Here is a 12659-nt window from a genome sequence, read left to right as displayed (position 1 = left end):
ATTTGAATTGGAACTATGAGGAATAAGGCCTCTGTGACTAAAGCTAAAGCTTTTTTTTTTTTTAAGAAGAAAGAAAAACAGATCAGGCTAGTCTGACACAGGCTATAACTTAAAATAAAATACATTGCATCATGGATTAAGCTTTCGCTTCACTGCAGTTATTTGGAAACCATTTAATACGCCTTTCATGGAGATAAAGCAGAGATAAACATGTCATGCATCAACACAGTGTGTGCTAACTCTCACTGTGGGGGACCGTCATGTCACTGTGCTCGGCGGAGGGATACAATAACCAATGTCATCGTGGTGCTGAGGCTTTTGCGAAGCAAAAATGTCTGCCTAAGGGAAACTCGTAACTGATATATAGAGGATATTTTCTCTGGCATTGCCGTTTTAACCCACAGTCCGCTATTTTGAGGCACACACCAAGAAAGCGCGCCTTCACCAGATCACCCTAGTCGGGATTTTAATCGGAAAAAGGTAAAATATGAGTGGGAGTTTTCCAGAAGCTGTCGGTCCTGAGAAAGAAGTTGGGAGTTGAGAAAGACCATCATTGCTTTTTGTGTCCTGGAGACACATGGATTGAGATGTTCTTGTGCATTATTTCTTTGGCAGCTTTACTTACCTTGAAAAAGTACGTCATTCATGTCTAACTTGTTAGTACGGCAAGTTCTTATTTCAACTAATGTCTGAACATTTGGCCAGACCGCTGGAGCTGGTTGCAGCTCTCATTTACAATCCATATCTGCGGCTAGCCTTAGCCAGCTAGCTCAGTAACGTTACCTCTGCTAACCCTCGTTTTGCTTGAAAATAATGCCACAAATACCACTGACATTGACTGAGCTAGTAACACACCCATTAAGTGAGTAACATGAAGTGGTAAGAGTGAGTGTTTTTACAGAGAAACATCGTTACTGTGTGCGGTAAAGCGACGCTGCAGATCCTGTCATCCCTCCACAGCGCTGCATTAAACCTCGTTTTCATCATCGCCGTGTAGGACACAACTAAACCTGTTAACAAATCCTGTTTGGGTGTTTATCGATCACAAAGTGTGCAAACTGTCAGTGCATTTATGTGATCTGATGCCACTGCAAACTTTATTTCAAAGTGCCTCTATTCTGCATGCATTATAACAAAATACCTGACAGTCATTTCCTGCCACTCTGAATGAATACAGCAGAGAGAGATGTGACCTGATGAAGCTGAATGAATACAGCAGAGAGACCTGATGAAGCTGAATGAATACAGCAGAGAGACCTGATGAAGCTGAATGAATACAGCAGAGAGACCTGATGAAGCTGAATGAATACAGCAGAGAGACCTGATGAAGCGCTCTGTTTCTGCAGGTTTCTAGCTCGTCAGGATGAATCCTCAGCAGCGGATTGCCGCTCTCGGAACAGACAAGGAGTTAAGTGACCTGCTGGACTTCAGTGCGGTAGGAATATATTTTCTCTCTTTCTGCAGGGCTTGTGTTTGTTTGGTCCAATTACAAAAAAAAAAAAAACCCAACATTTTAAAATGATAAGTTAATGTAAGTGTTGACCAGAGAATGTTATCACCAGTGGCAGATTAAAAAGTCTCGTCACCTCCTAACAACATAGATGTGTTTTTTTTTTATATTGATGAATGAATGTATAGAATCCTAAAATTGAGAGACAGATGATGAGACCCTGTTGTTGATTAATGTGACCTCCCAAACTATGCTTGATTTATGAGCTGTTACATCTTTTCTCTGATATGCTGTATATTCTATACTTTCTTTTATAAGATTTTTATTGTCCAAAGCAAGTTTTGTACAGGAACATGGAGTAAAATGTGACAGGGTAATAAAGAGGCATGATGACTATTGAGGAAAGATATTTTAACAGCAGAGACAAAGAAGAAGAAAAATCCCCCCAAAAAACAAAGACAACTAGACTAACAAAGCAAACAAACAAAAGACAATAGAGAAAGTAAATCAGAACTTTGTGTACTGTAGGTCAAATGACAGAGTGATCAACAGAAGGCATTTGAGTGATAAATAAATAAATAATAGTAATAATTATGGATATAATTTATGGAATTATTGAAGGAGTATGTCATGAGTAGGAGTTCAGTCAATATGTTCTTCAGTGAAAAAAGGATATATATATATCTAGATATAGATGAATTGGCAAAATGAAATAAATCATGTAAAGAAGGGGCACAAAAAAAGGGGGGGTGGGTGGGGACCCTCTAACTGTATGTCCTGGGGAATCAGGGCACAGGGAAAGGTACATGACAGCAACACTGGGAGGGGGTTATCGATTGTTATCAAATTCTATGTTTTATTTATTTTTTTAACAATTTCTTGTTGTTGTATTGTCCATACTTTTCCCTTCAGATGTTCTCTCCGCCTGTAAACGGAGGGAAGAACCGGCCCACCACTCTTGGAAGCAGTCAGTTCAGTGCACCAGGTAGGACCTGAGTTTAACAATCCCCCCTCCCTGATTTGTGACCCATATTAAGAAACCTTTTGTAGCTTCAGCGTGATTCAGGAACATTCTCTCAGAGCAACTTTGGGCAAGGAAGGGGCAAACTCTTTTATCTTAGTGAGGAGGCGTGGTTGACCCTGTTGCCTATGACACATTCTTTCAAATAGTCTGTGATCGCTTAATTGAATTGGTTAATCGAAAACGCTTTCTCCATCTTTCCATCTTTTTCTCTGCTTAAGCAACGCTTTAGCTTCTTCAAGAGTCCTACTCACTACTCCAAAGAGTTTTTCAACTTAGGAGCTCTCTGTAGGGACAAGATACTTTTTATACTTTTACCACGATATGGTCTTAAATTTAGGGTGGATTTCTTCGAAAACGTCATGATTGTAAGACTTTCTTTGAAATGTATCACTAGGAGAAATGTACTAGGAAAGCTCTGGTCTCAGTTTTCAGTCTTGCATGGATCTCTTACCTTGTCTGTTCTGTCCACATCTGGTGTTGAAACCTAAGCTCTCCACCTGGACTTTAAGAGGAGGAATGCTGCAGTACTCATGTAAAACAAAGCATGATTTAGGCCATGGTCTTGTTTAAGTCTGGTTTTTCATCCAATCATGTTGTAGTACAGTGAACATTAATCAGTTCCTGTCAGATTGATACATAAACCAGGTTTGTGTTGGCAGAATTTTTGGGGATTTGTTGTCATCTGTCAGTACAGAAACAATACAATGCTTTCTAGCAGGGTTTGCTTTGAGAAGTGTGTTCAGTGTTTCCCCTACCATTATATTGGGGGGGCGGCCCCCCAATATAAAAATATATATATATATTTTTTTTTTAAGATTTGTTTTTGGGCTTTTTGTGCCTTTATTGTAGAGATAGGATAGTGGATAGAGTCGGAAATCAGGGAAAGAAGTCATTTAAGGATACCTTTCCGACACACAACACATGAACACCAAGATTCCTTCAAGTGTTTGTGTCGTTGTGTCGGCATGTCGGCTTGTCCCCACCCCCCCAACGCTGTAAACCTAGGGGAAACACTGGTGTTGATGTCAAATTTTTGAATCAGATAAATTACTAGGTCTGAAGGAGATTTTAATTGTAGTTCATTTGACTGTAAGACATCCCCTCAAAAAGGTATTCTTTTGTGTGTTTGTCTTGGACCTATGAGCAGCTTAATAATTGAGTCAATCAACAATCAGTTGATTATTTGTGAATGATTAAATCAATCACCAACTTTGATAATTGAAACATGTCTTTGAGTAATGTTTTAAGGCACAAAATATCATAACACTAATTCTTAATTTTCTTCACCACCTTATATATCAGTGACCTTCTTTTGATCTAATAACTTGAATGTTTTGGTTTATGAGCATTCCTTTGAACACCTTTTTTTGCTGAACAGGTTTGTTTGCATTTTGGTTGTATTACCAGGAGTTCAGATTCCCTGCTCCTGGATTGCTTCCTAGTTATAAATGCCACAGGGCATTAATCTGAAGCCCGTCTTTTGTCTAATGTGCTACTAGAGAAAGTCAACAGTCAACCTTTCTGTTTTCTGAAAGCATGTTTTGTGAGCATCCACAAAGCTTTGTTGTAGTCAGTTATCTGTGAGATGAAAGACACGGTGGAAACTGAACAAAAAGACAAAGAAAGAAGAACAGAGCTGTCACTCATGAACTGAGTTTTACAATACCTAATCATCCAACAGGATGTTGTGTGTGTGTGTGTGTGTGTGCGTGTGTGTGTGTGTGTGTGTGTGTGTGTGTGTGTGTGTGTGTGTGTGTGTGTGTGCTCTCTTATGTAAAACAAATGTCATCTAGTGAAAAGATGTGAGGTATACGGTAAACTCAAACATTCCTGGTGAGGTTCCCTCAAGCACTTTAATACTATAAACCAATGAAAAGCAGGCTTCAGACTCCCATTCTTTAAATATATTTTTGGATCATGTTTGTGATTAACCCTGAGGCAACATGCTAGCTACACTCCTTCATACACTGCAGTTCAGAAGAGCAAAGTGCAGAATCATTGAGATAATTATTTAACCAAATACTCTCTGAGGCTGTGTCAAAATTCCCACATGCACTCCTGAATTTCTAGAAAATGTCAGACAGCTTGCCCCTGAAGTCTTCCTGAGTTGCTTGTTCACACATGTCCCTTACGGCAGGAGATTTTCCCTGTCGGATGGGGAGGGCAGGGGGGTCTCAGTCAGTTGGCAAGACATGATGTATAAAGGACACGCCAACGCAGACGAGCGACAGAGTCCGATGCTCTGACAGTTTTTATCTTTATATCAATAAAACATGTAACTGGACGTTTTCACAGTTTAAACAAAATAGCGCTGAGCAGACAAAATAATAAAGCAGTTTTATCACCTGCACACATTTTGCAATGGTTGCAGGATATAGACATCATCACCACTCCCGCTTTGCTCACGATGAATTTGATCTGCTGCCCTTTCACATCGCACTCATCCTGACTTCTGTTTGTGTCACAGAAGCAGCTCACTCTGACATTTTGGGAAATATTCAGGAATTTCATTCATGTATGAATAGCGTTAAAGATAGGATGTACTGCATCAGAACAGAATAAATAAAGTGGTCACTCATTGCATGTTTCTAATTGTGGATCATTGATTTAACACTTAGTTGCTGTGTCATTTCATAAACATACTGATGATATATAATGATTTATTTTAATCTTAGTGACCGTGTATTGAAAAGACTCAAAGTCTCAAACATCTCTGGCATTAATTGTCATGATGACAAACAATGTGTTTTATGATTGAACGTGTGTGAACATCATGTAGAGAGTCACCTTTAGGCTGGGCCCTGCACTCTGTGACTTGTAAAACGGACCAGCATCAGCACAGCATGCTTTTTGTTCCAAAACAGTTCAAGCTAAGGTTCATTGTAATGTGTCGTTTGGTCGTCTGCTGATCAGCTTTGTGCTTTTGAAAATATGTCACTCTGTCTGAATGGGGTCTGTTATTTTGTACCACTTGCAAATTGTTTTCAATGGAATTAAATATAACTAGATAAAACGATACTGGGTTGACAATGTAAATATTTGGTTTCATTTGGCAATTTAATATGGAATATTTTAATTTTCTTAACAGGTTTTGTTAAATTTGACTATTGTCTACTGTGTTCCTTGATTTAAATAAAAAGTGTTTGTTGATGGCTGTTCAGGGATTTGATATTCAGATCTTTTTCTCTACTATAGTAGTTTGTATAGAACACGTTATATTTAATATTGCGTGTTGTAGAACTCAAGAGTTTGGTTACCGAAGTAAAAATCCCATTCATTTTCAATCACAGCGATGTCTCAGATTGGTAGAGCTCGCTGTTACCATGGAAATATTTCCATGCCTCCCAGCGACGTATGCGAATAGTTTCGCTAGCAGGCTAGCTAATTAGCTAAAACGAATGGTACCAATGACCCCGTAATGCAGAGGTGAATGTAATTTATATATTGACACAATACAAACTAGATATTACAACACTTGCATTAACAGTATAAACACTATAACGACGACAAGCGCTACATTTAAGAAGAAGCGGTATCATTTGCAATGGACTGTGGGACGAGCTAATTATTTTGTATTTTGCTCCATTTTCCAATTGTTTTGTTTTTTTTGGTGCAAAAATTATTCAAAAAAATGTTTTATACGAGTAATGGGGAGCTGGTTGGCTTGGTGCAGGCTTCAATCTTTTGATATAAAGATTTGTGAAATGTCAATAGAGAAATCATATGAAGAAATGTACTTCTGGAACCAGAGCCGCTGAAGAAGTGAGTGGTCATTGTTTCTAATATAAACTGATCTGTAATCACAATGGTGGAGTTTCATCAACTCAAATGTAAATGGTATGTTATTGATAAACTGATTTGTTATGGGGAAAACGCTGTAAGTTATGACCAGCATCCTTTTGTTTCTTGCGTATTGAATTGCAGTGTTTGGGCTTTTATGCCTTTATTTGATACAACAGTGGATAGAGTAGGACATTGGGGAGAAAGAAAATAGGGAACGACATGTGTGAAAGGAGCCACAGGTTGGACTCGAACCCGGGCAGCCCGCTTGGGAAACATAGCTTCCATGGGGCGCAACCTAACTGTTAGGCCGTCTGCGCCCCAAGGGGTTGATCAAATCACCTTTGAACTTGAACACATGGATCAAATGCACATATGATAAATATATCATTCAGTCATAAATCATAAATCATTTTATCAATTGGAACAAGAAACTACATTTTGACTTTAATAGGATTGAATCTCAGGAGAGTCCTGGTATTATTCTGGTATTCATGTGCTAATAATGAAGTGTACTTATGGGTGGAGGGAATCTGGTAAAGAAATATCGTCTTATAGTATTAAACTTCAAAGTAAACTGATAATTCATTAGGATATCTTACGAGCTCAATAGCTATGTGTTTCTGTACAGCATCTTGTCCCTACTCAACTTGTATCGAAACAGATTGATCTATATGGAACTAATATGAGCTGATATATCAGCCTACCCCTAGCTCTTTGGTTTTATATTTGAATACATATTTTGTATTTAAATATGTTTTAAAAAGTTACATTAGTCTATGTTAGTTGGTATTTCTTAATTTATTTGAATGTCTTGGAAAAAGAGACCAAACTGGTTTATGCAGAATGAAACCTGGAAATGTTAGAAATGATGATTTCAAAATGAACTGCTGCTCCTCGGAGTGTATAAGGCCTATAGTGGGTAAATCCCTCCTTCCTTCAGCCCCCAGTATGTGCCTCTGATCCTCAAGGTAGGGGCAGCAGCTCCGTAAGTGATTGAGAACATAAGGACAGTGAGTGTGCAGACAGGAGTGTGGAAATTGCAAGGAATGAGAGTTTGGATTATTGCATCTCAGCTGGGCATAGACAGATAAATGAGGCAGAGTGCGGGCTGGCCGGACCCTTCAAATGTGTGCCAGAGAAAGATGGATTGGAAAAAATAGCCAAAGTGGTTCCAGAAGAGATTCATCATCCGTCCTTCCAGCTGTGATGATTATGTAAATGTAATGAGGACATTGACTCCTGAGTGTAGCAGGGCAGTAGACGTCTGCTGTTGAAAGGGTCATTTTCATATATTGTTGTGTAGGGGTTTATTTGTGAGCTGTGACCAGCAGCTAGTTTAAGTTGGTGTGTCAGTCAGTCAGCAGAAGCAGGTCTCATCATTGCTCGACTTTGGCTCTGTGGGTAAACCAAAGGTTGTCACAGTGAAGGGCTGCAGACCGGTGTGAGATGATGAACACATATTTTTAATAAAAGATTTTCATTTTGATCTTTTGAATTGACAGATTTAACCCCAGAATGTAAAAGAAAAACATCATTTAAAAGGTAAATAGATTAAGATACAGTATAAATTACAACTATTAACAGTGAGGTGACTTCACAACACTAGATGACATGTAGTTACAGTTAACTCTTAATAAACTGAAAATTTGAACAACTTTATTTGTGATGTCTTTTTTCAAGCCTCTGCACCACTGCACATTCACTTATGAATGAAAACTTAATTGTCAACATCAGTCAACCTGGGCTTTTACATTTTGGCCATGTTTTAAAGACTTTTTATCTTAGCTATAAATCTAAAATAATTACTAAAGACTTGCGGTGTAAATACCAACTGGATCGCAGCGTTGCTGTACATACTGCTCTGTGTAAACCTCAAAGAGTGACTCTGTGCTCACTGCTCACCTTCACTAAACACAGTCAAACATCGGACCTCTCTGCTCCACAGCTGTGTACAGACAATTGAATTCAGGATGTACATTGACTGTACTTCATGGCTGCTCTGAATACTGAAGATTTGATGTATCTGTGCATGCTTTGACTTCAGCTTTCTTTTCTGTTAACATCTTTCTCTGACCCTGTTTCACTGTGAAAACTTTTTGTTTCTTCTTTTGTCCAGTTTTGACATTACATTGAATCAATTCATTCCTGCTTTGGATGAAGTCATTTGTTTTACTCCTGCTATTTGTTCAGTTATTCTATAACTATAATTAGAGCCAGAGGATCTGTGTTGGGCTGAATTTTAGATTCATTTACGTCAACATGATGTCTTTAAAACTTGTCAGGCTGTAAATGTTGTACAGAATGTTCTTTAGGAAGTCACGAGTCATTACAATGAATATGTATTTTCTTAATTTCCCATAACCCTTCATTAAGTTTTTGTATAAGGATCATTCCTCTGATGTGAGACATAGGAATTGTATTTGTGCTGGGAACCAGGGTAACTCATTCTAAATGTCTGACATTTTTCATTTCTCATTTTAGTTAAGATGCCCTCTGGACCAGAAGCTGTGTTTTCCCTTTTTTTCAACACTCTTGGCCTGTAGTTTTACTGCCTTCAGGTGTTTTTTGTTTTTTTCAGGAAGAAGTGGATTTGATAGCCTCTTAAATCAAACTGACTGAAGTTGATCTTTGTTTGTGCATGTATTTATGATGTGTGTAAGTCTTTGGAGGTGTATAAAAACAATAGATTGGTATCTTTGTTTGTATTGTTCAGTATTTAACTATTAAAGCTGTGTTGTGTTTACCGTGTTTCAGTGTTCTGCCAGTTTAAATTCCATGTAATCTCAGTGGTTTGTTGTATTTCCTGCTTTACTTCCTGCCTATTTTGAGGTTTTAAGAATGAATGTGTAAAGCCTAAATGGTGCTTAACATCATTTCTTTTAGTTAAAATTCCGCGTGAATAAAACTAAACATCTATTCTTGGTTTATTTATTCATTACATTCAGTAAAACGCTTCATGAATCAGTTAACTGCAATGACTCACTTCATGTCAAATTGCGCTGAAGTAAAGCAGATAAAAGTCAACTTTAGTTTGAAGGTGAAAATGATGATATTTCTTCACACATTGTATGTCCATGTCGTTTTGAAAAAGGTTGTCGTTGCTGTCTTTTGTAAGTGACCTAGATTGTGGGATGACATATAACTGACCTGCTTTGTGGTGCCTGATGTTTGCACTACAAAACGTAAAGTTCAAGAACACATTAAAGCAGAAAGAACACAACACGTGGAAGCTGCCAGAGCAAATACATAGTTCACAGTGTTTGTGTGGTTCCCAGACTTACAATGATGGTGAAATTGTGAATGAAAAACTTGATGTTTGACCTTTTTTGGCCAAATATGAGTAAGCTGAAGGTTCTGCAAGGTGTAGGTAAAGTTACATGCTCAAGTGTAAAAAAGACCTCATAGTTTAGTTTGATCACTGTTTGTGCTGAGCTGGGAGCTTTGGGAGGATGCTGCTGTTTATTAATTATCCAGCAGAGACAGGAGCATATTTACTACTGTACATCATTATGCCAATAGTATTCATCTTTTAATTTTAATCACATGATTTTAGAATAATAAATGCTAGAATCACCTGCATATCCAAGGCAGTTCCTCTAAATAATGACTGAACCCAAAACCTTAACAATGTTAAACATATTTGGAATATGCAGTGAAGGGAATAGAAACAAAGCTAGAACATGAGAAGAACAACCTCCTCACAAGTCACGCTCTGATGCAGCCATCTTTCATTTGGAGGCTTTTCTTCTTTTCATTCACTAGTTCCCCTTTCTCTGTTGCAGCTTACCTAAAATGTAACCAAACATCGCATTCTTCCATCAAATACATGTATTATAATATCATGTGTTTTATTAGAGCTGACCTTTCACTTTTATGTTTAACAATAAGCGTTCATTTAATATTGTAGGATACCTACAGCTGTATGTTTCTGTCATTTAGTAAAACCTCAATCATTCTCATAATGAGTGTCATACATTTCAGTTAAACAGCAAAACATCCTGACAGTGCTACACTCTTGTTGAATTGGGATTCAAAGCAGCTTCCTTCAAAATTTCAACATAAAACATCATCATTTCATTAATTTTTCATAGAACATTTTTGAATACACCTTCAAGCATTCAGTGTAAGAGAAGGACATCTCTTTTACTGTGCTAAGAATTTGGAGTGCTTAACAGTCGTACAATATTTATTTAAACTAAATCACAGCAATTGCTTTTGTGTACGTGTTTTTTTTTTCTCCTGTTGCCTTTCGTGTGTTGTGTGATCATCTTATTGTGCAGGCTGTCTGTTCTTGGAGAAGAGAGCAGGGGACCCTCGAGCCCTGGTAGGAGATTGTAATCAGACGAGATGACAGCCAGTGGCCCACAGAGCACACACACTGACCATTGTTACGTTCTGTGTGGAAAAAAAGGCCTCTGTCGGGCTACAATATGTCACTTTGGTGTTGTCACAGTCCCAAAAATGTAGACCCATGTGCTGCTAGTAACACAAGAAGAAGAACAATCTGTATTAATGGCGTACGTTTCTTCAGTCATAGTGGCAGTTCATGTGAATAATATAACACAACCAGATGATGAAAGTGAGACGTTGCATGTGGTTCATTAATACACTGAAGACTTTGAGTGAGGAAATGAATCATCGACGTGCGAGCAGCAGAATAACATGTTTGTACGTGGGAAACTGAGCTTTCAATGTGCTCACTGGAGCATGATTTCTGGTGTGAGATATGTCACTGACTTTCTGCTGAAGTTTATTTTTAGATATCTAACTATGACGACTGGCAGCATGACAGTTGAAAATGTGCTTTACTACCTCTCAGATAGTTATTGTTTTACCTTTATCAATAGGCACCTCCATCTTACTGCGTTTACATCTGTCCACTTGAATTCTAAAGTGTTATGTTATGAAAGTTATAGATTTTTCTTTTAAGGCGCTTGGAGTCAAAACGATTTGTATCTTCAACACAGGCTCTGCTTACATTTGGCAGAGAAGATTTAACTTCTCGTGTTTACTAATCATATAAATCCACTTTCTTCATTTATATGTGTGACATCGCAATGATGTTGAGGAACCTCAGTGAAAATCCTTTCTTCAATTTTAAAGTTAAGAAAATGATATGAAAGAGTTTTGTTTGTTATTATTTTTGTTAGCAAACACAATTTCTGTGAATCTGATATGAAATTATTTAAATGCTGGAATGAACAAAGAGAACTGCACTTTTCTGAGATGGATTCAATTACAGAAGGGGCAATCAATAACTCAGGCTTTTGTGCAGAACAATATTGTTTCAAACAGCAAGAACAATGGAGGCATCACATATTTTTGTACAGACTCTATCACATAAATTAGATTAAAGGGATCAGATATTGTATTTTTCAATATATGCCAGATGGTCTTGCTTTGCAGCTCAGAGCAGTTATTGATGTTATTTGTTTATCTGTTTGACTTTTGATATATTGAGGTTTTCTTTGGTTTAAAAATGAGTTTTTATCTAGTTTTACTGCAAAGCTCTTTAAAAGTAGCCTGGCATTCATCAGTGACAATTTACGAGGTTGTAAGTTGAATTTTGGTTCTTATTTTTGGCAATGATTTATGCACAGCAAACAAATGATACCGTAGAAATATACATATCATTCATTTCATTAACCTTAACCTGACAGTTTGACTATTGAAATATATATATATATATTGAAATGTTGATCTAATGTCTTAAAGGCACATTACTGAAGTTTCCCAGTTTTTTTTTATTCAGTGTTTTATTATGTAACGTGTGTAAGGGTGTGTTCTGCTGGGTTGCTGCAAATGATTTTTGAATATGTTCATCAGTTAATCTGAAATGTCTGTTTTTGTTGAATTTCAGAAAACTTTAAAAAAATACCCAAAGAAAGTTAAATATGATCCATTAGTGCGTCAGTAGCCGAGTCCTGAGGGACTGTGGTTGGGAACTGGAGGGCCGTCTGTTCAAGTCTTGGTATTGATCAAAGTATGGAAATTGCTCTTGCTTGATATGATCCACTCTACTTCCTGAATACTGCAGAGGTGCCCTCAAGGCCTTGAACCTGCAACTGCTTGGGGTTCCTTTTGTTCAGCTCCATCAGTCGTTTGTGCATGTGTTTAAATAGCATGTCTCTCAATAACAGAGTGTAAACCTGAATCTCCTGGCAGGGATTAGTAAAAGAATAGAACATTAAAATCAAAACTAAATTAAATAAACATGTCACGTTCCATCTCACAAAAAAACTCAAACCCCCATAATGTTTACAATAAATGAGACAGAGAGAAGAGAGAAAATAAACACATTACAAATTTACACAGCTGGTACAAGAGAATTGTTGGTGCTTTTTATTTGAAAATTCATTGAAAGGGAAGTTTTCTGTCATTTTGTTTCAAATGCCATCATTA

General features: G+C 37.5%; 1 protein-coding gene across 5 annotated transcripts in view; it reads left to right on the top strand.

Annotated features, from left to right (window-relative positions):
- The first annotated feature begins 303 nt into the window (after positions 1–303).
- tcf12 (transcription factor 12) overlaps positions 304–12659 on the top strand; it is a 67546-nt gene continuing 55190 nt past the window's right edge. For 4 of the 5 annotated variants that reach the window (XM_061038630.1, XM_061038598.1, XM_061038621.1 and 1 more), the window contains exons 1-3: positions 304–480; positions 1347–1435; positions 2363–2435. In XM_061038630.1, the coding sequence (XP_060894613.1) occupies positions 1364–1435; positions 2363–2435 (145 nt within the window). In that variant the 5' untranslated portion in view covers positions 304–480; positions 1347–1363. The other variant, XM_061038606.1, reaches the window with a different exon arrangement.

The sequence above is a fragment of the Labrus mixtus genome, chromosome 1 (assembly GCF_963584025.1).
Source record: "Labrus mixtus chromosome 1, fLabMix1.1, whole genome shotgun sequence".
In the NCBI taxonomy this organism is placed as follows: Eukaryota; Metazoa; Chordata; class Actinopteri; order Labriformes; family Labridae; genus Labrus; species Labrus mixtus.
This window is presented reverse-complemented; position numbering and strand designations above follow the sequence as displayed.